We start from the raw sequence: 25722 nt of genomic DNA, 5'->3' as shown, positions 1-25722 counted from the left end.
TCTGTTTTAATATCTATCATGATGATAGAAAATACTTTGTTGAAAGGATTATGAACATTAAACAATTTATAAAAGATATAATAGTAATTAAAAAGACCAATATTCCTTGCAAACCAGCTGGTTGCCAAAAGCTTTTTAAAACAAATTCAAACATGTGTAAAAAGAAAAGTATATATTTTCTTATTACCAGATTTGTTTATTGATAAAGTTTAAAACTATGCTTATGTGTTTAATAAAATTTGATACAAAAATATTTCAATATTGATAAAAGTATTCAGTTTTTAGTTTGCTCCTAAGAGTCAATTTCCCACCAGAAGACGGAGGGGGGGGTATAGTTATTACAAGTAAAATGATGGCTAAATTATACTTCTTGGATATATATATACACATATATATTGTAGTGATGACATGGTTGACAGCTTGACAACAATGCAACTCTGTAAATGTTATAGCATGCATTAATTTCAAATTAGTTAAATCTGGTAAAAAAAAAAAAAAAATGTCAAATGTATGCTAAGATTTCTTTTTCTTCCTGTTAACTAATCATCAAAATATCTGCAACCATGTTGGATTTCAAAATAATTCAAATTCTGAAAGGCTTCTCATTGAAATTAGTTGGCTGCTTTATTATGGTCATCAAATTGTAAAATTAGTCATGATTATTCGTATATCCAATAAGTTACAAAAGTTATTAGTTAAGATTAGGTAATATATCAATTTTTATTGTTTTGATGACATTTAAACTGTTGATTTTCTTCTATTTTTGAAAATTAAAGAAGAGCTGTCTTGTTAGTTATCTGCAGGAGTTTACATGATAAATAAGAAAAATAAATTCACAGCACCACAAAAGGCAATATACGAATAGAAGAATCAAATAGTATCACAATACCATTAAAAATGTACAATGACAGTTATGTTTTTAATGACACTTGATGCCATAATACTTTCAACTCAAAGTAACTCATAACTTTAATTAACAAAGCTCCTTTACATATACTGAACATATGTAAAGCTATTAAAATAATGTATTTTTGAAGCTTAAAAATATTTTATTTAAATAATAACACCAAGTTATGCACAAGAGATTTGAAATGAAATCTAATGCAATTAATATTTCTGGAGGACTAATTAGTCATCACAAATGGCTGTATCAAATAAATGGACATAATGTTCAAAGTTTCTTGATAATATATTTATTGAAAACTAAAATTTAATGCACATTAAAACTTATATATGCTATTATTTTGCACCTTTTTAATTCAAAATATTTATTCACTTATATAGTTATGAAGTCAAGAGGCCAAATCATTTTACTTTTTTTTATACATGAATATTTTTGTAACTATATAAAAATTTTAAAAAATATTTTATTTCAAACATACACCAAATAAAATTATTTTTTTAAGCAAAAGTGACAGTAAATTAAATGCCAAGCAAACAAACAAAACAGTAATGCAGTGTATTTACATTCCATTTGAACCATGAGATTTACAATACAAATAGATTGAAAAAAAAATATGAAAATGGACAAATTAAAAATAAAACTAGTTTTTCATATTTACAAACATGAGTGATACCTTTTTTAGTATGGATATTGCGAAACTGAAACAAAAACTAAAAATTTAGTTGTGTATTGTATAACATGATCTTCATTAAATGACACAGCTTGAACTTTTATTTGGTATTCTCGATTTGATTCCATACTTTTTTGTGTATAAAGTACACCTTTACCTTCTTCTAACCGTATTCTAAAAGGAACACCAGTGTCATTTTCAATGATAGAAAATACTGTATTTGGAATATGCACACCATCTTGGTCATAGGCAATCAATCTTATGAGGTCCTGATATGCTTGAATGCCACTTGGTAATGCTACCATTTTGAATGCTAAAACTTCAGCATATCGAGAATTTGGAGGGCATACAATTCCAGCTTTATCACATTCTAATTTGCAGTACCTAAAATGCATAATTATACATTTACAAATACAAAATTCCATAATGACAGTTGAAAGAATTTTTTTTTTTTACATAAAATAATGATTTCATAAATGTAAATTAATTTATAATAATAATATTATTCTGTAAATGATATTAATAGTAAAATGAAATGCTAAATAGTAACTTTTTATATGAAGGATATATAAAGTAACATATTTTCTGAAAATGCCATAAATTTGCTAAAATAAGAATTAAAAACAATTATTTAATTTATTTTTATTTTGTGTTTATATTTTTAATATAGCTTTTGTTACTTTTTGAGCTAAATTACAAGGGTATGATGTATGAAATATAGTTTTAAGATCTATATATTTTTAAATGCTGAATTTCAGAATATATATTATAGCCAAAAGTTGCTTAGTAGCTTTTTAATATTTAAAAAAATATTATTATCTGAATTTTAGAAACTAAATATATGGAATATTGTTTCTCATATTTCTTTTATTTTAGCCAATTTTTCCATGTTCTAGACATTAAAATTGCTGCCACTTTTTATAAAATGAGTTTTACTTTTGATATTTCTTTACTAATAAAAAATAAAACAAATTTGGTATGGATTCAAGAGTCATATAATCATGGAAAAACAATTCAAGAACTTAATATTTTTTTCTGACTTGCAAAATAATTGAATGATTTAAAAAAAAAAAAATCAGTTTTGGGAATTTTCTATTAACACTTCTTTATTTTTATTTAAAAGAAGAACAATATCACTTCAATTTGGATACATAGTCTTACCCCGTTAAAGGATCTCTATCATATTTTGGCGGACAAGGAGTCTCAATGCATTCATACGATCCTCTCATGTTAAAACACATCCGATCAGGACCACAATCTATTTTGGATTCCAAACACTCATTTATATCTGAAAAAAAAAGGGGGAGATATATCGAAGCTGAACAGTTAAGGATATGATAGGTAATATGAAATAATAATAACAAGTTTATTTGAAATTCATTTACTTTTTTATATAATTATATTTTATTAATAATTTAATTATTAAACATGAAATTTTTCATAACAAAAACACATTTTTTCCCCCAAGATGGTAGAGAAAAATTCCATAAATATAATACATTAACTTTCCCACTTATGCTTAAATGATTATTAATTAAAAAATACAATATTTGTTTTCAATCTTAAAGCATTTATTAAAAAGTAATAGAAGTCATTTTTGTTTTCTTACAAAATTGAAAACAAAATTATGGAAACCTCAATTATTTTAGGAATAAAATATTAGTTGCTGAATATTAATGTTTACTTATTTTGAAAATAGGAATATTTGCTAATTCCTTAAAATTATTTTGTACCTAGGCATGTCTTTCCAGATTGACCTAATTGATATCCAGGAGGACAAGTGCAATGATAACTTCCTGGAGTGTTCTCACATTCATGTTGGCATTTTCCCTTGTCTTCACATTCATTTATATCTAAAATTGTCAAAACAATAAAAAAATATTTTTTAATAATAATATTAAAACAGTTAGTTAAAGTTATTAGAATATGCTTTTTAAAATCCAGAATATAATAAATTTATCTTAAGCAATTTTTAACATAACCTTAGAGTCATTTCTCAGATTTAATTTTTTTAAATCAAAGGAAAGATGTCATTCATTTCACATTTAAAAACATGCAGTGCTAATTTCTTTTGATACCTTGACAAGATCCTTGAATTCTAGAAAAGCCAGGTGGGCACTGAATGTAAGGTTGCTTGTTGATTGGTAATAGGACTTCAGAATGCAGGTCATTTGACCTGTTTCTTTCAACACCAAAATAATCATGCTGAATGTCACGATTTGCCTTATCCAAATATTCGATGCCTGTAACAATAGTATGAATTAGAAGATTTAAATTGTGTATTTAAGTATTATTATATTGAATCTATATAATCATTCTAAGAAATTTACGACTCTAAAATTATGTTAAATATTGCAAAATAGCTAACCAGCACATGTCTTTCCATCTGGTAATCTCAAAAGTCCAGGTGCACAGACACATTCATAATCTCCTGGTAAATTATGGCAACGGTAACTGCATGGGTTTGGTTGTTGTAAGCATTCATTTATATCTGCACAAATTAAGATTTTATGACAATAAGCTTTTGTTAATAAAATATTTAGTTCTTTGAGGACTCTGTTTTGAATGTTTACACTTCAATATTTTAAGAGGAATGAATAAAAAAAAAAAAAAAATTAGATTATATTGATACTTTTAGATTGATACTTTTACATAAAAATTATGAATTAAAATCAAAATCTACACAAAGAGTTAAAATATCCCAACATGATAAGCAAAGAATGTCTATAAATTTAGAGATATAAAAAATATGATAAATAGTTATTTGTCAGTTCAAAATTAGATGGAGTGGAAAAAAGATAATTATTAAGAATTTAAAAAACGTATGTACCCCTTTTATAAATCTCAAATTCAGAAATTTTAAATTTTAGGAATAAGATTGAAAAAATATATATAATTCTATTTGAGCAATTATATCATTAAAAAAATTTACCTTGGCAAGTTTTACCAGGACCAATTGAATAATATCCTCTTGGACAAGAACAATGATAACTTCCAAATGTATTGATACAAACTTGACTAAAATGACAAGCTGAAACTCCATTGTGACATTCATCAATATCTGTAATTCAAACAATATTATAAAAATTGAAATTGCATTTTCAAAAATTTAATAATATTTGATGGATGGTAAAAGAATAATTGATGGACTTGGAACTTAAATTTTAGCAACATGGAAAAATAAGATGATAAAATTATAAAATTAATATCTTACTATAACTCAGCTACTGATTTTAGCACTTTTTAAGAAACAATCTTAAATTCATTAATTCACATATAATATTTTTACCTATACAAGAGCCATTTCCAGATCGAGAAAATCCTGATGAACAAATAAGTAAGCATTCATATCCTCCAGGCGAATTAATACACTCTTGATCCTTGGTACATTTGTGAGTTCCGAGTAAACATTCATTAATATCTAAAGCACAAAACAAAACTTAGAAATTTTTTAATTAAAAAATCATTAAAATGAAAGTTTTATGCATGAACAAGGTTTAATGTAGGAAAGTCTGTGATATTTTAAGTAATTTTGTATGTTCTTTGGAATATCTCATTTTAATTTATTCACACTAGTTCTATAGAATATAAGCTATATAATTTTTGGACTTTACATTAACAGAATGGTAATATAAATTTATATTGCATATTGACAGGAAAAGTTTAAAAAACAATAGGATTATGGTAAAAATTCCATAATTTATTACTTTTAACAGTAATATTACATCTTCCATTATTTATGTTGAAATTAAGTTTATGCATAATAAAAGTGATAAATATTATATTTGCTGTGTTTATAATTTTTCTTGTGCTCATCTCTTTCATGTTTGTTAAAGTTTAATATGCTATTCCATGAAATTGCATGCTACATAATTTGCTTACTTCATGGTTTATTTAGGCATAGCAGCAATTAAAATAACTTTAATACTTCATTTTTAGGGTTTAGTTATTTCTTTGATTCAGCATTTTCATTTAAATGTAAAATAAATGTGTATGAGACTGTGATCTTTAAAAAAGAAACCCTAGGAATGCTTTTGTTTGTTCCCCTTTCATAGCACAGAGGTGTTTGTGGGACCCCAAAAAATCCCCTGAAACTTTTACGGACTTACTACCGGCATTTTGGAGTTTCGAGAGGGGGGGGGGGGAATGAAAAATTACAATTATGAAGTATTGAATGACCTAATTATAAAAGTTCAATGAATTACTTTTTTTGCAAAATTAATAACCATAAATTTTCAAACATATAAACTACTACATTTTATGCAAATATTTTAAATTACCTGAATTAATTCTTTTAAAAAAAATTATCTAATTTCTGCTGCTTTTTTTATTTTCTGATGTTTGTGGGCTTGTCTTTCTTTTGTGGTGAACTTCATAATTGTAGGAAGGTTGACTTTTATTTTCCTCATTTACAGTTGAAGAAATTTCCCCGAGAACTGCATATGCAGAGGTAGAAGCAGTTTGCTTTTCTGCTAATGTAGAAGGTTTTTCAGAGACTTTTATAGGTGACTCATCTGAAATACATGTTTTTAAGTCCTCTTGATATGTTTTCCAACTTCTGTTCATATTCAGTAAGAGATCTTTGTGAATTGGATCAGTCATTGGATTTTTTGAGCCATATTTTTCACATGAGGTTTCTTTAGAAGCCATTAAATCATATTTAATAGTCTGCACTGCATCTAGGGAATCAATATTAAGAGAGGCTCTATAGTCAGTTACAAGTGTATCCATTAAGTTGAATGCACTTTCCACTAATGGGCCATGGAAGCAGCTAAGGCAGGCTTTGACCAATTTAGCCAATGTAGGATACTTATAATCATTTGTGAAATCATCTTTTAAATTAAAAACTTTAGACCAATATTTATCAATTGTACACTTGACTTGATTTCCACTTTCATCAGATGTGTAGAGCATTTCTTTGGTGATATCAATATCACTCTGGTATAACCTTATTTCAGTTTCTACTTTTGACCTTTCATTATCACTAAAAATATGGGACATAAAAGATGATAATTTTTCAAAAGCTAATATTGTACTGGTTTTACCTCTTAGCTCTGGATCTAATGCTGTAAAACTAATTAGATATGAATTTTTAAGCGGTAATTTCTGTTTCATATGCTGAAATTTCAAAGTGAAATTCTCTTGCGTACATAAATAAAAAAATATTTCAATAAGCGAAACGAAAAATGTACACGTGCATCAATAAATGAAACGAAAATTTTACACAGCGGAGAAAAAAAAGTTGCGAAGCGATCAATGACAAATAGCTAATACGGCGAAAAATCCCCCTTCTCTACTTATTGGCGCCACGCCAGGAGAGATAAGACCTTTCAACCCAGAGTCACGTTATCGCACATCTGGTCGAACGAAGTCTCACCCTTTTTTTTCTGCCGCGCCTACTTGCCGAAAAGAATCCAGAAGAGAATGTCCGAGAACCGGGGGAATGAGTCATAACTCGCAATAAGGAAAGAACAAAAAAGAAGTTTTTTCCCCCCTTTTCACGCATTATCACTGCCTTTGGAGAAAGAAAGGAAAAGTTTTCACCACACACACTGACCTTGCGTTTTCTGCTTTCAAAGCAAACAAAATTACCCAGATCAAAATAAATAATTCATTATTATTCCTACTTCCTTTTGAACGACGATCCCCGGAATTTCCGGGAATCGAAGTTCAAAATCCCCGGAATTCCGGGGTTTCCCCGGAGCACAAACACCCCTGATAGCAGCCACTAGTGCCTTGCTTGTTTGTTACATATGTAATTGATTTTTTTAATTCTTTTTTTTCACTTCCAAAATAGGTTTCAAATTAAAAAGTGAAGTTAATAATTTAATAAATATAATTATTAATAGCTAATTGTATTTAAAATTCATCTGCTCCAGCATAATTTGCAGCTCTGTCTTAACTTGAAGTTTCTTTCAAATTGATTGTGTTGAATCAAATCAAACCACTTTAATTTTTGAGCAAGTTTAACAGAATTGCATAAAATCCATAGAGGTATAAAATTTCCTTTGTCTTTAGATACAACAACACAAAACATAAAATAATTATTCTGAAATATTTTAGTGAAAGAGATACAATTACAAATATCGTACATCAATGTTTTGGATGAAATAAAGTGATCAACGTTTTCTCAAAATGTCAATTACAATGTTACTTGAAATCAAAAATACACATCAAAGGATTTTATTAACATTTTAAAATCATTAATTCCTTCAGCAATTACCTCATAAAATGTATTTTTTATTTCTATTTAAAATTTAGAGTCATCTGTCCAATCCTACAAGTCTGACTGATGTATTGCTTTTAAGATATTCTTAAAATACATTGGAGTAAATCATCAGTGGAAAAAAAATAAATAAACATAAATAGAAAAGAAATAATCTCAACTTCTTACCTAAACAGGAATTGTTGAGCAATTCATAACCTTCAGGACATAAGCAATTGAAACTGCCTGGTACATTTACACAAGTGTGAGAACATGGTGGATTTGAAGAACCACATTCATCAATATCTATTTAAGATAATTCAAAATATTCATATAATAAGAAAAGAGAAAATCACTGTAATAAAAAATGATAAAAACTCTCCAGTAGATAAACAATATTTGTATTTTTACCTGAACAATCAGTTCGGCTACTCAAGTAATATCCAGTATTACACTCGCAAGAATAATTACCAATTGTATTGGTACAAATCTGATCACAAAAATGTATGTCTTCTTCACATTCATTTATATCTGAAAAAATACTGTATCCTTAAATATATATACATAAAAAAATCCTATAACAACTGCCCGAGCAATGATATGATATCTAAATTTCATTATTATTCAAAAATGCTTTTTATTAGAATATTACTACACTAGCTATTAAAATGTTTATCCCATAACAATTAAGTAAAAGTAAATTTATGATTTAAGAATTTGTATTTTAAAGTATCTTATTATTATTCAATTAAAAAATAAATAAATTAAAGAATTGGCAATCAGTTAACTTTTAGATGATGGATCAGATCATTAGAAAGTAATTTTCTTTTATAAATAGTTAAACTCATCACATATGAGGCGGTTAAATAATTAACTCACTTGTTCAAATTAGTTAACTTAGGAAGTAAAATCCTAATCATTTAATAATGCAACAATACAAGCATGTAGGCAAAGGTAAAGATTCTATTGATATAGCGTCTGCAATACAATAAAATTATATTAGATATTAAAGATAAAAATTAAAATATTCTGTTTTCAATGTATAAAGATGAATGTTTTTTTTTTTTTTTTGAATTTATATTGCTGAACTGATTTTTCTTAAGGTCAACACAAATTCTTTAAACTATCTACACAAGAAAGCAATGATTCATTTTATTAAGTAACATATTTTTTAAACTATTTAACTTTGTTCCTGTGAGATATTATTTTTATATTCTAAAAAAAATATACACACATTTTAAACTAGAATATAATCAATAGCATATATCATATTTTCATAATTCAAGTTTACATCAATAGAGAAAAGTTTGTCAATCATTGGAATTATTCAAAATTGTTCTGCTAATAAAATATTAGGTAATTTATTTATTTTGACCAATAAAATTTAAAAATAGTGTTTAGATTTGGACTCATTCTCTATTAATGGAATTCCTAAGGATAGGTTTTCAAATTGCAACAGTAATATAGATGTGCTCTATTTATTCTCGAACATATATTAAATGTATGTTAAACAGGAAGGCATAGAGTGCATTCCTATTTAAAATTTCAAGAAGTATCATTAGTCACAGTTCTCAAGCAAAAGGATGAAAGAATTCACTTAATAGCAACCTATTCTATGGAGTAAACATGCTGTTCAAAGGTCATTGGGCTGCATATCTAAGGTAAGGCTATGCAATAAACATGGTCAAATAAGAAGTGTCATTTGTCAAGTAATAGTACTTTTGATGATAGATTGAGCCATTATTTATGGAAAATTATAATTTTAATAACAAAAAAAAATGAATTAAAAATATATAATTAATTTTTTGCAAAACAGTTATTTAAAGTGCAAATACAAATATGGTATAGAGTGACATGTTAAAAAAGTGAGGATGGTTGGCATATGTTTTCATGAATTAATTGCTTTTCACACCTGAAAAATCCAACATATTATTCCTTTGTTCTAAGCAATATATTTTAATGATCCAAAACTGATTCTAAAAGAAGCTTATGAAAATAGTTTTTATAGTTTTTGCTAAGGGATCCCAAAAACTCTTTATTATCTTATTAATTGCCTTTTATTTTTGAAATTTTTTATCAGATATATTAATTGTTTAATAGTATAATTATATTTCAATTATGATTTGTTTTGAAAGTATCCAATATTTTTGAAAAGGCATATAAAATGATCAATAAAATCATTACAAAAACTGAATAAGTAATAAATTGCTACTACTAAATTACATATTTATGTACAGCATTTCATTCTAAGATAAAAATCAAACCAAAAACATAATGCTTCAAATATAAAAATTATGTTCTGTTCAACTTACAGATGAATTTCATATTTGCTGTAAAGAAACGAAACCTAGAATACACACTTTCTGCTACACATAATATTGACTGATATATATAGAATGAAACTGTAAGGTGTACCAAACATATTTCTGGTGCTGTATGTTGTATGTAAAATTTGAAAATCCGCAAATAGAGATTGTGGTAGTTAATGGATTGAGTAAGCAAAACATTTATGTAGAAATGTCCTAAAATGAAATCGATGAAATATCACATTTTTCAAAACTTTGTTAACTAGTGCTATAGTTAATTTTTTTACTGATACTATATGTGCAAAGAACATTTCAATATTATATTCTTTAAAAGCTTTTTTTTTGCTAGTTTTGTGATTAGGCATGTGTTTTTGCAATATATTCTTAAATAAATGAAGTTTATTTCCGATATTCCTGGTTCTCCCGGTGGCATAGCAACTCTGATATAAAACAGAATATAGAAAAGAAAGAATGTAAAATTTAAATTTTTAATTTCAGAAAAGCAAAGAAAATCTCAATTAAATTACTTAATAGATGCTTTTTTTTTACCTAAACAATACAGATCATCATCACTTCTTCTGTAACCTTCTCTACAAATGATGAGACATTTATAAGAGCCTATTGTGTTGATGCATTCTTCAGAAGATGTACAATGTGCTAGGTTCATTTCACACTCATCCACATCTAAAAGTAAAAGTGAAACCTTTCAATAAGAATAAAGGGCTTGCAAAAAAGCTTACACAATCATGAATTAATGCATTTAATTATAATAACAGCCAAAACATGTATAATAATAGCATGCTAAAAAATATTTACCTATACAGGATTCCCCATCAACATCCAGTGTGTAACCATTCAGACAGTGACAAGAGAACCCTCCAGGAAAGTTATTACAAATATGCAAACAAGGATTTGATTCACATTCGTTAATATCTACAATTAAAAATCAACAGAATTAACCAAAGTTATTCATAACTTTGAAATGATCCATTTACTTTTATTTAACAAATAATGCAGAATATTATTACTTTATTGTATTTCGAGTAACTATAATTTGCAAAACTTGTAAAATCTTAAAACAAATATCAATTGATTAAATATTTAAGACTGAAGAATATTCAAATATTTTATTATGCCCTGTATTTTATTTAACAGATTAAAACAAATATGCCTTAAAGTTCATAGATTTAAGAAGTCAAACTTTTCCTTTAATTGATGATTTAAATAATCAGATGCCAAGCATAATTCATTCTCCCTTTGATATGATAGTCATTTAAAAGAAAATCAAACACAATGGATACTATAATATCGGCAAAAAATTGATTAATAAAGAAGTTAATAAATAATATATACTAAATTTAATCTTAGTTATCAGAATATATCATGAGAATATCAAAATACCTTAAATTAAAGAGTGAAACATGGTTTCATAATCTTTGAGATTTTACAATAATCAAACAACAATTCAAATGAAACACAAAGGAAAGTAATAATATGACACAAGACAAATTTAATCTAGAGATATTTATTTCTGATTATTTTGACATAATTGGCAAGCAGAAAGAATGCTAGAAATATATTGAACCAGTTATAAAATACTCTAAATAATTCATCCAAGAATCAATATAAAAGAAAGATTTAAAAAGAGATCAATAATTGTCTTTTGATATTTCATGAGTTCATTTTGAAATTTAAAAAAAAAAAAAATCGAATGTAAGTATGTTTATACATCAACTTTTTTATTACCATATAAAACTCACTAATATTGAAAAATGAATGATTGCAAAGAATAATTTCTAAAGCCAACAATAGTAATATAGCCCTATTACCTTAAATGAAGACTGCAAACAACATATCTTACCTAAACAGTAGATGCCATTTGAGCTAACTCTGAAACCATTAATGCATTCATCATCTGATGATCCTAACAAGAAAGTCATAAATTACTGAAATTTAATTTCTAGTAATTTAGTCAATGAAAAGGCTGAAATTATACAATTAAAATTACTTACCTTTGCCAATTGCTGCTGAAATTATGTAATTTAATTCTTTTTTATCCGGATCATAGTAACTATCAATTTCACTAGTATACAATTTCTCATATAAATAAGGCATTTCCCCTTGAGCTTCATCATAAAAAATACTATGATTCCAGTAATATGGCAAGACATAGTTATCGATTTGGTATGTTCTTGTAGAAAGAGCATATATTGATCCAGGACCAGTTTGTAGGTAATCCTCTAAGAGAAGAAACAAGTTTAAAGAAACCATCGAGTAAGAAACGATTAAGTATGAAAATTTTGGTTATAAATACTAATAGGTTTTTAATGCAAAACCATGCGATACTCATCCATAGAAGTAAAAATTTGTGGTAAATAAATTTTGATGATAAACAATCTCCAAAATTAATCTTCTCAATTAGGACTTGAAAGAAGTCCTAATAAAAGTTGATTTCTAGTACCTCTTCCCTTTTTTTAAACTTTCTAGTTTCAGAACACAGCATGCTGGATGTATCAGTTTCAAATGAAAAATTTCTTATTAAACATTTTTTTTAAGGCAGAATGCTTTACTTTAATATGTAACAGACAGTGGGCAGAGGTGTATTAATATAAGCAATATTCATTTGAAATTAAAAAAAAAATCTATTTAGAAAAAATACCTATTATAGTATAATATGATTATAATGAGTTTCCCAAGTGAAAGAACAGAAAAGATATCTTCTTTCTTGCAACATAGAATTTTTGATATAAAAACACATTTTAAAAGTAAAATATCTCCAAATGATTATTTAATAACATTCAACTTGAGTAGAGCATGTTCAAAGCACATAAAACATAATTTCTGGCACATAGATAAATCTTTGTAAAATGAAAATTTACTCCAAATATATATATATGAATAAATATGGTACTTTTAAGCCAATTATGAACTAAAATTTTCCGAGTTATTTATTTCAATACCCAATAAGATACTGCAAATTTATTGTTTTCAGAAATTCTTTTTAAATGAAAACTAATTTTCACTTGGTAATTTCTTTTAACAATATTTACTTTCATAGTTGTTGTATATTGCTTTTAGTATTATGCAAATATACAATGTAATTGTATAACTATCTAGAAGAATGACAAAGCCAAAATTAGTTGCAAAATTTAAAATATAAGCAACTATGGATGGATTATCATCATTAAAATGAAAATTAATTTACCAGTGAATGGATGAAGCTGAACTTCCGATTCTGCAGGCAGATCAGGTATATCTCCACTAACAACAATATCAACTAAAAGTCTTCCATGTCGATCAAGACCGCGTGCAACATGAGTCATATATAAAACCTCACCTGAAATAGCATCCTGTTTCAAAAAGATTCTTTTTTTATCAAAATACAATTCAAAATGTCTCAGAAATAAAAAAAATATTTGTACCAGTAACAAAATTCACTTGTGTTTCTTTACGAAAAAATCCTTTTGTCAAAGAATAGCCATTTACAGCATTTCCTACTTCATGTGCAGTTGTCCAATAGATTGGAGTCAGCAATGGAATTAACAATCTCATCCAATTAGCTGTAGTAAAGAAAAATGCAGTAAATATTTTATAAATACAGAGTCCTCATCAATTAATAAAAGGATTTACTGTTTATTTTTTTATTTTAGAACAAATGAAAATATCAAAATTTTTTACCTATAGCAGGTGTTATATTTTGAATATCAGCTGAAACAGTTTGTTCCATGCCATACTGTGTAATATTGGCAAACAGCTTTGATAATCCAAAGTCAACTCCATTTATCACACCAATTAAATGTCCAACTGCTTCAGAAGGCATGACTAAAGATAATCATATCAATATTGATGCATTATGCATATAAAATATTTTTTCTTAGACAAAAAATTTGTAATTTTAATAACATTAACAATACGTTATTGTGCAAAAAAATTATAAATTAAAATAAATAACACACTCAGACAGTGTTATTACTATTTGTCTATTTAAAAAATGAACAACAATGAAAAAAGTTTTTAAAAAATACAAAAACGATTACAGAAAAATACAGTGCATATGCAATATTTACATATTAGAAAATTTAAAATTAATTTGAAAAATTTAGCAATTAAAATATTTTTTTTTAAATAAAATATAAGTAACAATATGCATATATTAATTTCCAATAAAGAAATCTGTAACATTTTTTTGTTTAAATAATTTTATTTACTCTTACCATCACAAGCTTCATCACCACATTCTTCAAATTCTTCAGTATCACCTGGACATTCTTTTCCACCATAAAAGGGATCTGGATTATTACATGTTCTTGATCTAGAACGAATACCAATGCCACAAGTCACAGAGCATGCTGTCCAACTGGACCATTCACTCCATTTACCATCAACTAGAATTGATGTTAATGTTAAAAATTTAAATTCAAAGTATTAGACCTGGTTATCTATTTTGTTTATAGCACATCTAGAACTATTCATAGTGAAAATAATAAAATCTAATAATTGATTTTTAATAATCATATTTACAAATTTTTTTTTCCAAAAATGACAAATTTATATTTTTATATACGAGCAACATGTTATATTTCTTGACTACATTCTAGATTGAATCTCATCACTGGGAGCAAAATTGTGGATTCAAGAACAGACTCCATGGAAGATCCATTACTTGATACATGTTAAATCCCTCATGGGCCAAATGTCCCCCCCCCAAACCCCCCTAATAATATTGATGTAGTTTGAAGATGAAACTGTTGATACAGGAATCCCATTTGCCATCTGATAAACATTTAAAATTATGATCCCCATTCCAAGACAATTGGAAATGGGACATTAATCTTGATTTAATTAAACATGAAACACACATAAATAATAAAATGTAACATAAATAATACATTTGAATAAAATACAAAGGAAGTGAAAGCATAACTGATGTTGTATACCAGGACATAAGTAAGCATTGCAAACTTCAGTCTCCTGAGAAGGTCCTGAACACTCTCTTCCACCACCAGCAGGAGCTGGATTGTCACATGATCTAAAACGCTTTTTCTGACCTTTGTTACAAGAAGAGGAACATGGACCCCAAGTTGACCATGGTCCCCATTCTCCATTTACTGAAACACAAATAAACATGTATATGTTTTGAAACTGTCTAAGTAAGCAACAAAATTAAAAGCATTGCAGAAACTAAAGAGAGCTTTAATTCATCAAATGTTAAAAAATAGACACTAATACAGCTGTCAACTATAAATAAATTACTATAATAGTTAATTTTACATGGATAAAAGACAAGATATTTCTAGTTAATAAAAGTTTTTATATTAATTTATAAAAGATTGCTTTAACTATTTTTTGAAAAAGATATATGAATAATTTAAACAGAGTAAGTTTCCCATAAAAAATTACTGACAGAGTATTTTCAAGGCAAAAATATATTTTAACTTTTATAATCTTTATGCTTATAGCCTTATGTTATAGTATTTTTGTTTTTCTGCTCAGTAACTGCATATTTTAGAAAAACATGTTTGCAAAGGGGGAAAAAAATGAAGTATGTATTTTATCCGAATATGTATTTCATTCCTTAAAAATTAATTATATAACTTCAGTAACTATATTCTATAGCATAATGAACTAAGTTTACATAACTAATTTCCTTCAATAAATTTATTTGTTTTATATGTTAATCAAAGAAGGCATAAAAAATTTCATCAATTAAAAAAAATCTACTCACATGAAATTTTGATTAATTTTCTTAATGTCTCATAAAATTTAGATTTTTTCATTTGCATAATTTTAATTTTGAAACATTAACAATCTTGCTTTGTGGTACAGCATATTTCATTATTCATTAAATTCAAAAGTAATGCAATTAAATATTAAAAACTTTTTTTAAATTCAAAATTATTTCAGCAATACTACAATATTAACAGAATAAGTGTTTAACACTGATTTAAAACATTTTGACATTTATAAAGAATCAAAGTTTCATGTGATCTTTTAATATACATTCAGAAATAGAAAAGCAAAGCAAACTGATGCATAAGCATGTACTTTTAACTTAGTCCTTGGCATAAAGGAATCAACTTGCTTATTGCAAAATGATTCACAAATATTGTTATAAAAGTAATTGCTCATAAAAGCCTTTGTAATTGCATCTGCCCAAATGAAAAAAATCAAAAATATCTTTGTATAGACTTTAATATATATATATATAAGCAGATATAAATATTATGTTATGATAATAAATGAAATTGACGGACCTGCATAAAAAACTGAATGAAATCATAAATATATTTTTTTTCCAAAGAAAATCAATCGGGTATACAGTACTAAAATGTGAGTAGTCCGACCATACCTGGACATTCAGCAGTATTGCAGTAATTAATCTGAACATGTTCACCGATACAGAAATGACCACCAAATGTTGGAGCAGGAGAATCACATTTTCTTTTTCTCTCTCGAATTCCTCCACCACATGAAGATGAACAAAATGACCATTCATTCCATTCTCCCCATTCGCCATGTACTGAAAAATTATTAATAAAGGCATCATGAATTTAGACAGAATTAAAAAATAAGGAAGGAAAATAACTGATAACTAAAAAGTGAAAATTTAATACTGAAAAAAAATTTATGAAAGGACAAAAAAAAAAAAAAAAAAAACCTGGCTTACAGGAGAAGGTAGCTGAACTCAGATGACAGCATTTGCTGATATGGCGTATGAAATATATAGTAAATCATAAAAATTTAAAAGGGTTGTAATAAATATGATTTTGTTGCACCTGTTTTATTTAAACAAACTAATTTGATATTTTATTCTGTTTAATTCTTAGTCATCTTTTTTTTGTGAGCAGGCGAATAGTAAATTGAAATTTACATTCAATCAAAATATAAATGTAAATATTGCCTAACCAAATACAGAACTTTATAATTGATGCATTTTTTTATCAAGCATTATCCTGAAATATTAAATAATATCAACTTTTTTTGAAGCTATGAATATACTTGTAGTTTGTAAATTATGAACTATCTACAGTTTTTTTAATAATTATTTTTTGAAAAAGAACATAATATTTTTTTTAAAGTAATTTTGTGGAGAAAATTAGCAAATATAGTTTTTTTTTATCTTCATGAAGTTATGAGAGGATGTCATTACAGTACCTGGACATTCTGCAATATTGCATTCTTGAAATTCTTTGCTTTCTCCAAAACAAAAACTACCACCATGCAGTGGCTCTGGATTATTACATTCCCGCCTTCTAAACTGAATACCATCTCCACATGTAACACTACAAGGTTGCCAATGAGACCATACACTCCAGCTTCCATCCACTAATAAATTAGAACATGGAATTAAAAAAAAAATTAACTCTATACATAGAAGCAGAAGTCATATTTTGAATAAAAGTACAGAAAAATATGTATCATAAGATTATTTTTATTATCATGAAAATTTATCCATTCTTTTTCTATTAATAGATATGACACATGCTTGGAAAAAAAAGCTGAATTGTGCCAAATGAATTAAAGCATATCACCAAGAAGTAAAATAAGAAGATTAATTGAATAGTGAAGTAAATAAGTTTTAATATATATATAAAAAATTGTGGTAGTAAAAATATTGTACAATTATGGCACAAAAGAATATTAATTAATTTCAAGTGTTATTTGATCCTAGGAACATCAAAATGTGTCATACTAAATTTTTATATATCAATCAGTGCATACTTGAAAAGTTCATGAAAGCCAGAGAGCCAAAAAGGGAGGGAGGAGAAAAAAAAAATTAATGAATTATTATTAAAATCTTTTCAGTTATGAATGAATATTAATTTTTTTATGCTTATTAGTTAACAGTGCATTGATTATTAACTAATCACAAAATTTATTAAAAACATTAAAGATATAAATATGAATAATTGTGAGAATATGTTAGATAACTCTAAACAGATTATGTCAATAAAAATGTATATAAATAAAAATTAATCTGATTTAGTTTTGTGACACACAACTAAATGAGATACTACAATGCAATAGTAATAAAAAAAATTCAATAGTAATAGAAAAAAATTGTATTAGTGGTGGAAAAAAATCACTTCTAGACAAATAATATATTGACTTTTCTTGCATACAATATAAGGCAAAAAAATTAATAAATTCCTAGGAAAATAGAAATAAAAAAGATTTTATATGATCACCAGCAATTATTAAAAATAGTATTCAATATTTGAAAACTTTAGGCAACTGAAAACAAGTGGAATACACTTTTTCTATGTTTTTCTTATAGACACTGGTTGAATTTAGCTTGAGTCAAAAATTAAGTTAAAATTTTGTTTTAACTCTATTAAATATTTTTATGCTATAAAATATCCAGAATAAAAATTCTTTATTTATTGAAAATGTTGCTTTAGTAAAACAATAAAATTAATACTTAGGTTTTTTTTCCAACAAATAATTATTAAAATAAGACAAATATTTAACTTTTATCAAGATAGATAGGAAATAAGATTAAAATACATACCAGGACATTTTGTTAATAAACAGGATTCGATTTCAGTGTCATTCCCAATACAGTTTAAGCCTCCAAATTGTGGTTTAGGATTATCACATATTCTGAATCGTTTCTTTTTTCCAACACCACATGATAAGCTGCATGGTGTCCAATCCATCCAATTTCCCCATTCACCATTTACTATAAAAAATGCATTTAAAATGAAAAAACGTATATAATGGAATTACTTTCTAAAATATATATATAAAATGTAAAATGCAAAAAATACAATAAGATTTGAAAAATTGCAACAATGATTGAATGAGGAACAAATATAAGCAAGTTTATAAATTGGTAGACATTTTTCAGTTTACTAAAATAAGATTGGAATGCATAATAAGCATTTTTATTAAGCTTAAAAATGTCAAACCAAACAAAATAATTTATTTTCACACTTTTGTAAGAAAACTAAATTATAATCAAAAGATTATTTCTTAACATTTATGATATAGATGTGCTAGAGTTTTGTATATTATTATTGTACTTTAATGATGCAAGTGAAATATATTTTATAATATTCGTATTACATAAATGAATATTCTGTAAGAAATTGAATACCTTCATCATGATAGTTGTACTTTTAATTTGTAGGAAAAAAATCATGAGCATGTTTTACCCATTACAGCCATATATTGAAATTTTGTCAATACAGGCAAAATTTCAATATACAGCTAAACTGAAAATAATGTTTGATATGAATATTAATTAAATTACAAGTTAAAGATTCTTTAATATTTCAAAATTATAAATTTAGAGTTTCAAGTATAGTATAGTATCAATTATATGATATAAGAAGTAATTAATGACATTGGATAAGAAAAAAACAGCTTTAGTAAAAAAAAAGTAAAACAACATTGAAGTGAATCTATAAAAAAAACCCAAAGCAGTTAAAGATAATAAGTTCACATAAATTTTCTCAACAAATTTATGCTTTCTAACAGCATGCTACTTTTTAAAAAGCATCACATTTATTCCTTTGGTTCAAGGCAATAGGAGTAAAGGTGATTCATTAGTATCTTTGTGAGTTATTGTAACATCGCTGACTTTCATTAAAAAAGTCACATAAAAATAGAAACGAATTTACACAATTAAATATAGTCATTCAAGTGTCATGTGCTCATGCTAAAAATATTAACTTAGAATCTGGATAACTTAATAATAGTGAAATTGTTAAGTTATTCATTCAGAATCAAAGTCAATTTAAAATGGAATATTGGATTATGCAGTGTCAGAAACACAGATTCTTGTATATATTCTATTTAAAAAGTATTTAACAATATGTCCCAAAAGCTAAAACAAAAATACTTATCATTAAAACTAAACCTTGCAAGAAAAACATTCGAAAAAAAATTACCTGGGCACGGTCTTTCATTGCAATGCTTGACTTCATTAGAAATTCCAATGCATGCTTTCCCTCCATTTCTTGGTGTAGGATTGTTGCAGAATCTCAGCCTCATTTGCCTTCCATCTCCACAAGAGGCAGAACATTCCTCCCATTCTTGCCAGTTTGACCATTTTCCATTGACTGAAGAAAATAAATAAAACCAATAATTTTTTATTTTAGATTTTGTAAATCTATGTGAAATATATTGAAAAACATTCAGATGTCAGTATAAAATATTATGCACAGTACATAGTCAAAAGATATTAAAATATGTTCAGTTAATATCCAATTAATAGAAGCATTAAAATATTATTTTGCATAAAATTTTTCAACATTTATTCATGTTAACAAAATAAACCAATTTCATTTTTTTAATTAAAATTAAATAAAATTTTAGAAAATATTTTTACTTTTGAAAAATAAATATTTAAAATTATCAACACATAATTAAAATTAATTTCTCAAAATAATTATTTTATTTTAGGGATTTAATTTCACACTTGGAGCTTTTCTGTGAATAAATTCTATTCTTCTGCAATATCAAAAACTTTTATTTGAAAAAAAAAAATTCTATTTCTATTATACTTTTTTTACACAAAAATATGAGCATTCTAGAATAGGGAGATGGATTATTAACTATTTATATATTTTATAATAAAATTAATTTACTTTTTTAATCTTTCTTTTTAAACCAATTAATTTCACTACAGACTACCATAAATATGAATTTCAGAAACTATTAATTTATATGCATCAACAAAACAGACTTTCCTTACTGCTTGGGCATAAGCAATTCAAATCATGCTATTTTTTATTGAATATTTTGGAAGATAATTCATTTTAATTAGATTCACTTTGCAGGACAGAAAAAGAAAAAATAGAATTAACAACTCTAAAAGGAAAGCTTGAAAAAATCTATATGTAAAATAATAGGTAGTTTAAATTAAAAAATGAATTTAATTAAGGAAATAAATTTATTTCAAATACCTTGTACAATGATATCAGCTTCAGCTATAGCAGATCCCAATGAATTGTTTGCCATGCAAGCATAAATTCCTTCATCTGATATTTGAACAGCAACAATTTTCAATGTATTGTTCGGTAAAATAAGAACTCTTTCATTTTTTTGCAAAGGCAAAGCATCTTTTGTCCATATGACAGTTGGTTTAGGTTCACCATATACTCGACAATCTAGATTAACATTATTACCTTCCAGAGCAGTTGAACTGTGGGGTTCAATAATAAATTTTGGTTTGCTCCTCACAATTAATTCTGCAACTTGTTCTGCAAGACCAAAATCATTGCTTGCAACACATTTATATTGTCCAGAATCTTGATCCTATTATAACAACAACACAAATATTAAATTAGAAACCTAGGCAGCTATTTTAATGAAAAGTTCAAGATAAAAAGCAATATTAAAAAGTTGTATCAAAATTATAACTATACAGACATTTTATATAAAATATTGAAAAATAAAGAAGAAACACTAAAATCATAACCAGTAAATGAAAAGAAGGCACTTACAGTAGAATTGTAAATGAAGAGAGATCCATTTGTTATCAGTTGAACACGATGATTTAATTCCACCCGTTGGCCATTTTTTATCCAAATAATATTGGGTAATGGATCTCCTTTGACTACACAATCCAAAATGACAGTATCTTTTAACTTAACACTTTTAACCCCAGAAGAATCCACAATAACAGGTGGTGCTAAATAAACGAATAATAATAATAAAAATAAACAAAAAATAACAGAATTAAGCATTCGAATAATTGAAATCAATAAACATCTGTAAATTGAAATGGAAAATATGAAATTTCATTCAATTTTTACTGAAGTGACAATTATATGGAAACTCAATACATATATTTTTTTCCCTATAAAAGCAAATAATAATAATTTCTAATAACAACTGTTTTTTGAATGATTGGAATTCCCATCACTTTACAAGTACAGAAAATAAATGAAAACTAAAGCTTTTTAAAATTATGCACTAAGAATTCAGAAGGATTTACTTCGGACACGAACAGCAGCTGCAGCTTTCCTTTCACCAGCAGCATTTTGTGCCAGACAAATGTAAGTTCCTTCATCTTCTTTGCCTGCATTTTCAACCAGAAGCCTGCTGCGTCCAAATGCGGAATGTACAGAACCTTAAGTAATAATAATAAAGTCGAATTAGTAACACTTGGTGAAGTAATATCAATAGAAATATCAACATAAGAAAGGAACAATATACATAAATTAAAAGCAATTCCTTCTGGAGACTTCAAGAATTATCTCCAAGCAAAGATTTAAAACTGGAATTTATCTGTGTGATGCTATATTAGAATTGACCTTTGTGACCTAAAAATCCTGTGAAATTGAAGGTCTTGAAAAACTTAGAGAATGCATGCACACACCCATATTTGTTAAATACATATTAGAAAAAAAAAATCCAGCTAAATTCATATAAATAAAATCCTTGAATAATACTGTGCCTGTACATTGTTTGTTTCAAAATATACTTCACAATACAAAGTAAAAGTAATCTTATGTCAAACTGCAGTCAATATGTAGCGTATCTATAGAAACATTTGAGTAGTTAAATAAACATCATGATTTAAATTAACAACACCCACCTTTCACTGAGCCCATCTTTACAATGTAATTCTGTCTAATATCTATTTATTTACAGAAATGCAAGAAAGTGCAGAAGTTAACCCCCCACCCCCACCCAAATTAAAAAAAAAAACAACAACGTTAAGGGCATATTTCAAAAAAGAAATAGTTGTTAAAAGTATAAAAACTGCTCTTGCTTAAAAAAATTAAGTTTCTAAAAACAGTAGAAAATAGGTTAGAATGAAAACTATATAGTTTATTACTTTGAATTCAAGCTCTTCTCTTCTATTATAAATATTTAAAATATATCACCAATAGAAAAATCTATATTAAGTTCAAATAATTTGCTACTCACTGATTTTGATTAATTTTATTTAATTTTAATTCCTTTGGGCTTTATGATCATAAAATCATATTATGAATATTTATTAAAAATAAATCTAAATTTGCTTATTAAATAATAGAATATGCCATTTCCTTTATAAAAAAATAATTCTGTGAAATTATTAATTTTTATAAATTAATCCCATTAAGGTAATTTTCTAGAATAATAAATATGCAAATTTCACTCCAAACAGATTTTTTTATAATATCCCTGTCAAAATACTCATTATAAATAGTTTTACAAACTTCTAACAATTTTTTGTTTGCTGTACATGAGTGTAGAAATTCTTAAAATCAAATGCATTAAGATTATTAATATTACCATTAAAAAAAGTCCCGGACGTTTTTGTTCTATTTCATGGAATTCAAACCTTTTTTAAATTTTTACCCAGAAAAATGATCAGAAATTAAAAAAAAAAAAATCCTGTGTAACATGTCTTTGTGACATGTAGTCTCTCAGGGCTACATGTCGCAAATCTAAACTTTGTTGGTCTTTAGTGAAATTTAATATTATAAACAGATTTGGATAGTTAAAAAAATGTCTTTAACTTAACACTTTTTTCTAAAACCCAGCATTTTCTTGTCCATTCCTAATTAATTTTTAGGTTGTATTAAAATTATATTCAATAAATAAAATTTTTGGTAGTAATATTTACATACTAAATAAAAATTATTTGCTACTTTGTCATAATGATAACTATAAACTTCTCTTTTTCAATTTTGGTTTTTTTAACAATAAATTATATACATTATCAATTTACAAATTGTAATGTTTTTTTAGAACATCTAAAAGCTATGAAAAATATATAATTCCTTAAAAAAAAAACCACTATTGTCTTGATCAATTCTTAGTATTTTTAGATAAAAAAAAATCAAAAATTTAATAACACAAAAATCCTTTAGTAAAGTATTTCCAAATTTAAACAGAAGCCCACTGTCTTTAATGTTGCTTTAAAAAAACACAAAATTATAAATCTAACATAAGGAATTTTAAATCACCATACTTTTTTTTATTAATAAATCCTTTTATTGTTTCTTAACCCCAAAAATATTTTTCACATTACAAATACAACAATAGAACTTTCACTCCCTCTCTCAAATCTTTTCATATTGTCCTCCCAGTACAAAAAAGTCTAAATTTCTTTTTTAAATGTAAATATTATATAAGTCTTGAAATCATTCATTGTTTATTATGCAATTATATAAATATAGAAATTTATATTGTCTTTAAAGTTTTGTCTTAATATCAATACAAAGCCTTTAAAGTGTAAACATATATAGTTATCAATTAAAAAATTTCTAATTTTTTTAGCCGTTTAGCTTTTTTAAAAAAAATTGTCTTTTTGTATTTACTTGCTTATTTTTTGCTCTATTATTAGAGAAATAATAGAAGTTTCCAACAAATGTTATGTCTATATAATTTTTCTTCCCTTCTATATATTATTTTCACATACACACACATAAAGACAGTCAAATAAAAACCAATTTAAAAACAAAACATAGCATAAAAATCAGTTTATACAAAATACATTAACCTGTGAACATATGAAGATTATCATTAACATTTTGAATATTACAAATTATTTTAATTCTGCAATTCTCATAATAATCTCATTAAGCTAATTTAAAAAAAATCCCAACAAAGCATTTAATCATAACAATATAAAAGAATATTGCATACTAAACAAATAATAAATAAAAATTGTTCTAATAATTCTGTGTAATTGCATACTAAACATACATAAATAAAAATTATTCAATCTGTTTAAAAAATAAATTTAAATAATGCATTTCAAAGTACCAGTTACTTGGGTATTGTTCAGTAGCCATGTTATGGATGGAAATGGATATCCACTAGCCTCACAAGTTAGAGATAATGTATCTCCAACAGATATATCTTGACTCTTTGGCAAAGTAGTAATTATTGGTGGAACATGAACTTCAACAACAATGCTTTCATGATCTCTTCCTACAGAATTAGCAGCAACACAGACATAGGTCCCACTATCCCCAGGCTATTTAAAAGCAAATATAAATTAATATTTAGAAAGAAAGATCTAAGAGAATATTTCAATTCTTCACAAGTTAAATTTTCAAAAAAAATCGAAAAACGTTTCAAACTTACAAAAATTTTTAGCAACTTTTTTGGTCAATTTACTGTTATTTCTAACAAATTTTTAAAGATTTCAAAATTTAGAAATATGCAATTAGATATATTTATTGATTATATTCTAAAAAACTTAATATTTTCTTCGATAAGTTACTTCTTATAAAATTAAAAGAACGTTTCACAACTTGAAAGTTGAGCAGTTATATCTATTTACTTATTACATAAAAAATATGCACTGACAATATGTGAAATCGAGAAAATGTCTAACAACAACAATGAATTTCATTTTCAAATTTCTTAGACATATAGAATTATATTTCTCAATCTGTCTTTACAATTAAACAGAGTTTCAAAGATGCAAGATTTTACCTCATAATTTCATATATGCAATAATGAGATATAAAATTTTTTATACACATAATGCTATCAAGTACAGATACTTCATTCAATGTGATCATATGATCACATAATCTTTCTTCAAACAGTTTCCTTTAGTATTTTATTACAGTAAAGAAATTAATATAATTTTCAGTAGTGAAAATCATGCTTATTTCTTTCATAGTGACCTCGTGTTTTTCTATACTGTATAACCAAACATATGATTTTTTAAACA

The 25722-nt window shown here is 26.0% G+C and overlaps 1 protein-coding gene across 2 annotated transcripts in view; it reads right to left on the bottom strand.

Moving 5' to 3' along the window:
* Positions 1–1047: 1047 nt before the first annotated feature.
* Positions 1048–25722, bottom strand: part of LOC129981611 (hemicentin-1-like) — a 108762-nt gene continuing 84087 nt past the window's right edge. The window contains exons 55-80 of one of the 2 annotated variants that reach the window (XM_056092522.1): positions 24801–25014; positions 22033–22167; positions 21539–21726; positions 20999–21350; positions 19982–20152; positions 18598–18768; positions 17241–17411; positions 16435–16605; positions 15023–15193; positions 14300–14470; positions 13764–13907; positions 13508–13645; positions 13291–13422; positions 12098–12325; positions 11947–12009; positions 10902–11018; positions 10635–10769; positions 8191–8310; positions 7969–8085; positions 4864–4995; positions 4507–4635; positions 3943–4065; positions 3653–3817; positions 3308–3427; positions 2736–2862; positions 1048–1958 (exon numbers count right to left, since the gene is read on the bottom strand). In XM_056092522.1, the coding sequence (XP_055948497.1) occupies positions 1583–1958; positions 2736–2862; positions 3308–3427; positions 3653–3817; positions 3943–4065; positions 4507–4635; positions 4864–4995; positions 7969–8085; positions 8191–8310; positions 10635–10769; positions 10902–11018; positions 11947–12009; positions 12098–12325; positions 13291–13422; positions 13508–13645; positions 13764–13907; positions 14300–14470; positions 15023–15193; positions 16435–16605; positions 17241–17411; positions 18598–18768; positions 19982–20152; positions 20999–21350; positions 21539–21726; positions 22033–22167; positions 24801–25014 (4281 nt within the window). In that variant the 3' untranslated portion in view covers positions 1048–1582. The remainder of the gene's footprint in view (positions 1959–2735; positions 2863–3307; positions 3428–3652; positions 3818–3942; positions 4066–4506; positions 4636–4863; positions 4996–7968; positions 8086–8190; positions 8311–10634; positions 10770–10901; positions 11019–11946; positions 12010–12097; positions 12326–13290; positions 13423–13507; positions 13646–13763; positions 13908–14299; positions 14471–15022; positions 15194–16434; positions 16606–17240; positions 17412–18597; positions 18769–19981; positions 20153–20998; positions 21351–21538; positions 21727–22032; positions 22168–24800; positions 25015–25722) is intronic. The other variant, XM_056092523.1, reaches the window with a different exon arrangement.

This window comes from Argiope bruennichi, chromosome 8 (assembly GCF_947563725.1).
Source record: "Argiope bruennichi chromosome 8, qqArgBrue1.1, whole genome shotgun sequence".
Classification (NCBI taxonomy): domain Eukaryota; kingdom Metazoa; phylum Arthropoda; class Arachnida; order Araneae; family Araneidae; genus Argiope; species Argiope bruennichi.
This window is presented reverse-complemented; position numbering and strand designations above follow the sequence as displayed.